The 5,224-nt window shown below is 40.5% G+C and overlaps 1 protein-coding gene across 1 annotated transcript; it reads right to left on the minus strand.

Moving 5' to 3' along the window:
- Nucleotides 1–305: 305 nt before the first annotated feature.
- PPDPFL (pancreatic progenitor cell differentiation and proliferation factor like) lies at nucleotides 306–3,839 on the minus strand. The gene is made up of 5 exons (XM_030503694.1): nucleotides 3,739–3,839; nucleotides 3,528–3,624; nucleotides 2,486–2,575; nucleotides 2,296–2,395; nucleotides 306–1,890 (listed from the first exon to the last, which is right to left on the minus strand). Exons 2-5 carry the CDS (start codon nucleotides 3,580–3,582, stop codon nucleotides 1,878–1,880), a joined length of 258 nt encoding a protein of 85 aa, XP_030359554.1. The 5' UTR covers nucleotides 3,583–3,624; nucleotides 3,739–3,839; the 3' UTR covers nucleotides 306–1,877.
- Nucleotides 3,840–5,224: the final 1,385 nt, after the last annotated feature.

The following is a 5,224-nucleotide window of genomic DNA, read 5'->3' on the forward strand; positions in this document are numbered from 1 at the left end:
CAGCAAGCAATATGGAAGATTGCCACTGTAGTTTCCCTCACACTGGTTCCAAATCCTGTATTTCTCATTTACAATAAAGGCTACAGCATTTCTTTCTTCTATGGCTTCAAGCATCTTCAAAGAGAGACACAGTCACCTTCTCGCAACTACCAAGTCTGTTTTTTTCCCTTCCTTCACAACATGATGTTGTAGAAAAGTGTGTTAGGGTCTTTTTCCTAGCATACATTCCACCATTTCTTTTTCACCTCACATCAGACTTTAAAGTGAATGAAGGAAGAATGTGACAAACACACCACAAAGACTCATGTGAGAATTTTAAGTTTTATAGGACCTCACAAAATAGCCCGACACCCCCAACACTACCCATACCACAAGCAACACTGAACATCAGTTTGTTAGAGAGCAAAAATAAGTCAGACCAAATATTGATTAAATCTTTATTAATAAAAAAGGAAAATCTTAGTATAAAAAATAGTTAATTCTCTACATTTAAAGATGAAATTACACAATAAAGTCAGGTACATAAAGAGTCAATTTGAAGATTCCTGAAGCTATGTTTTCAGAATCATATTCTTTTCTGTTGTCATGTGCCATGCATTTATTGTCTCCGTCAAAACTGTAAGCTTCCCAAAGCAGTCACTTGAGACACTTGAGTTATGCATAACCATGACAATCATTAACCTATAAAGAAATAGGCTGGCTACATTAATGTTTGATATTGTCAATTCATCCAGTGATGGACAAAGGTCAAGTAGGTTTAGGGATAGTATGTCAAAAAGTTGCATAGATTATTTACAGAAATTATATCATCCAGCCAAAAGCCTGTTATTTTCTATGACCTCTGATGTATTTCAGTCATTCCTGGTAGAATAAACAGTCCAATGTGCTGCTTTGCAATGCTGAAGAGCAAATGAAGCTATGTTACTGTATCTTTCAAGAGCATGAATCATGACAAAGGCAGACTTGGATAATAACATTAATGTTATTACTTTGAGTTGAATACTTTGCCAGATCTACCACAGAAAGCTGATGGGTAGCAGTGAATATCGATAATCACTGGACAACAAGTAGCACTTTAAAGCTACAGCACAGCAGGTAAGAATAATCTAAAACAACACTAGAAGTATCAACTCTGATTAAGGTTGCTCTTCTGCTTGGGAGATGTCAGTGTCCATTAGGATTACTGGTTTCTTCTCTCTCTCCCTCTCCTATTCTGCCTTCAAATACCAACATGCACGGGTACAAATGAAAGTTGTATCTGGGTATTTGAGTTTGGGATCTATGCACTCTGACCAAAGAAAGAGATGAAACTGATCATTGTTTCTTCATGTAATTGGGCTTTCTAAAAAGCAAAGCTATTAACAAACATTCTTGTAAACTTACTTCCTGTAACTGGTATGCAAATACTTGATAGAAGATGTGTACCATACAGCAGTCTCCTACTCTGGACTATGTAACTGAATTTTATTTACATCAGTGCGACTGCCTGTAAAGCTGATATCTTAAAGGTAAAACTTCAGAGTATCACCTATTGCAAAGTCATTCAATACACATGCTTCTCCTAAACTTACAATATCTTACTGCCATTTTTCTCTAACTATCCAAGTCATCAGGGTATTTAATACTGGTAACTTCCATTAGAGAGACATCTCAAATTATAACAACTCTGTAACGAACAAGGTAAGCCATGGACATGTCCATTAAGAAATATCATTTAAGCTACTGACAAATCTTCTGAAAATACACTTTTCCACTCTCCCAAAGGTTTTGTTTTCTTCTTGCAGCTGAACCCAGACATTAGGAAGATCCCAGGCCTCTTGGAAAAAAATAAGTCTGTGTGCAGTATCTCAGTCAGGGAAGCCAACATGCTGCCCTATTCAGCGGTTGGTACTGCAGAAATGTATATAAAAAGGTTATAAGTAGAGTTATCATTTTATTTTCCTCAGATACACTTATCTAAGTATTTTTGAATGCAGTCATATCAGCTTTGACATAAAATGGGTAAATTGTATAAATGGGTGTGCAAGTGCTATAGGTAAATGATGAATATCACTATGAATGTAGAACAGTAACAATTACTAGCACCCGCTTAGTGTGAAGTAGCCTAAGTGAATTTATTAAAGTGAAAACATGGGAAGCTTCTACAGGTGTACACCTGCAGTATCTTTTAAGTCCTCCAAATAGCATTGCACTCCCCAGATTTTTTTAGCTGATTACAACTTGTTTAGTAATACTTTTACCACAAGTAAAATGGAATGAGTGAGTTACCCTCATCTTGGTAAAAACAGGACTCACCTGCTTGCTGACAGTGTTTTTCTGCCAACAGTTGGTGGAGATGGTTCATTATGAAAAAAGCTTTTTATCCACCAACATTTATCAATTAACTCAGGTAACCCTGCTAAAGGAGAAAAAGCCCAACCATTAGACACTGGCTAAATAGCAAACAGGCAAGACTACAAGACTGCTTGAAAGAAGGGAACAATACCATTAAATGCTTTGTCCTGGTCTGCAATGTTCACAGCACCTGAACAGCAGGAGGAGCTGGAAGAAACGCTGGACTCTGAGTTCTGTCTGGCTGTTTACAGAAAATAGACACACACATAAAAAATGCTTTGAGTACACTATTTCTACTTCAAGAATTTTTCAGACATTTTAAAAGATAAAAATACATTTTAAAAGATAATATTACTTAGGTACAAAGTATAAGTTCTGTATTAGATATGCCATTTTAAGGAATATAAAACTTTCATATAAGTTGATCTCTCGGTCTACTTACTCTTCACTTAAAAGCATACAGAGAGGTGTTTGTACAACTTTCACTTAAATTAGTGACAGATCTTATGATCATGTACACATTGCCATTAGAATAAATGAGTTTATTACTGAATATTCAAGTCCAAACCAACCTAATTGCTGTACTTTTCATCGTGATACAACTAAATCCTATAGTCACACTATAGTGTCCATCCTGTCCAGAAGGATCCTAATTTACCAGATTCTCAAACTACTGATTATTTTACATACTTAGAAACAAAGATGTGAGTTGATTTTGTGCTCTAAGCCTGCAAAGTAAATATGAAATACAACTAGAAGCCAAGACTTTCTGGGCTAACACTTTTTCTGTCATATTTTATATTTTAAAAATAAAAAAGGTATTACGTATGCCATTACACCCGTACTACATTTCTAAATAAGGAAAAAATAAATTAATAGGAAAAATGGGGAAAAAATAAATTAATAGCCAGAAGCAGATGTTCATTAAAACTGAAGTTCCTTGATATAATGAAAAGCCCCCCAAACTATTAAAAACTACCAGGCAAAGCCACTTTTTTGCCTCCAGCTCATCCAGGCATCACCTGAACAACTTTTTGACTCTTCCCGAGAGGCAACAATCCGGACACCTCCCTGGGAGAGGCTAGGGGGAGCTCAGCCTCCTTCCTCCAGAGGACCCTCCCCGACAGAGAAGAGGAGGAGGACGGACACAAGGGGGGACAACGCTGCTCTCCCCCCCCACCCAGTGCTCTTACTTCTGTAGTACTGGTTCTTGGCCAGGAGGCAGCCAGCTGAGGGTACCGAAGCCATGGTAGCAGCGAGAGCGGGAAACTGCCACTCTCCGGGAGGAGCCTGCGGGAGCAACGAGGCACTTTACCGGGATAGCCGCGACCGGAGCGGAGTGAGAGTGGCAGCGGCGGCACCCCGGCGGCGGCGCCCCCGTGCCTGCCTACCCCGACGGCTCACCTGCGTTGCCCAGGGAAAGCACCCGCCAGGATGGAGGAACAGGACCGCAACGAGTGCCAGTGGCACCCCGGGCTGCGCCTATATGGGTGGCGGCGGCGGCGGGCGGCCCGCCCCGGGGTCGGTGGGGCAGTGGGGCGGGACGGGACGGAGCCAGCCCAGCCCCGGCCCTACCCGAGACAGCCCGCGGCGACCGCCGGGTTCCCGACCTGGTCTCTCGATCCTTCTGCTGTCATCTCTGGAGCGCATTAAGCGGGGACTAACAGCTGAGGTGTTAGCTATTCTCTGCCCTTTGGGGAAGGGCAAGGGGGGGATGGAGCAGACAGGTACCTCTTTCAGTAGAGACTTTTATGTTTTCCATAAATATGTACATCACAATGCACATACACTAGAGAAAGTGAAGTCAAAGGAATGTTCTTCACTCTCACAGTAAAATAAGTGAAACCTAAGTGAAAGTCTTTGTAAAGCTAGAGCTAAGTCCCACATAAATAACCAAATAAGTTTCTTTTCTTCCCATGGATAAATGCAAAACTGTCTTTGAATTATTGTAATCCTCTCTCTTGTCCTACAGTGTGTTTCCTCACCGTTCAGAACCGTCAACAAAAGAAATAAAACCAAGTTTTTACTATTTGAGTTGCTCCTGCTCCACAAGGAAGTGTTTTATTTATTTACTATTTTTTTCATAGTAGGAGTTGTGGGTAAGAATACTCCCATGTGTGGTGTGTGACACCACATTACAGGGATGTATCTGACTGCTTAAATAGTGCATCCTACCTGAAATGATAAGGACATAGTTCAGAATAGTTCCTAGCATATTTGCAAGGATATAAAGCACACTGCAGGAAAACTGTCTGTAAAATAGTACTCACACGTCAATATAACACATAAGCGTAGTGTACTTTCCTGGGCTTTTTTATTCATCTGCTCTCAGTCTTGACAACACGGTGGTCTTTCCAGAGCAAAACTTGAAGGCTCACCTTTGTGAAATCTACAAGATTGACAGAGAAAATAGTCTACAGTTGGGTTGGTGCCATGCAATACCACCAGCTACCCCGTATGTTTTTCTCATTATGTAAAAAAACACTGCAAGAGTAGAAAAGTTTACAGATTTTTTTGATACCCCATTCACAATGTACGCCCCCACCTAGTGTTGCAGCTCCTTGTTCATGGATACCTAAATTCAACTGAACCATTAGCTCATTGTGTCAGCCACCTCTTTTCCTGTCTTAATATTGAATTTCCATTTTGAGGCTCATTCTATTTGTGGGCAATAGATTTCTGCACCACACCATTTTTTTTTTGTCATCACGAATGCCCTCACAGTGGGCACTGTTGAATTGTCAGATCCATTCCTGAAAGAAGAGAAACCTCCCCAGAGAGACATAAGAAGTGCTCCTCCTGGGCCATGAGAGTGGGCATTTGTAGTGACAGGATGTGTTCTAGACAGAGCTGGTAACATCATCATTTATTGTATCTGCCATTCTCTTTC

Source organism: Strigops habroptila, chromosome 1, assembly GCF_004027225.2.
Source record: "Strigops habroptila isolate Jane chromosome 1, bStrHab1.2.pri, whole genome shotgun sequence".
Taxonomy (NCBI): domain Eukaryota; kingdom Metazoa; phylum Chordata; class Aves; order Psittaciformes; family Psittacidae; genus Strigops; species Strigops habroptila.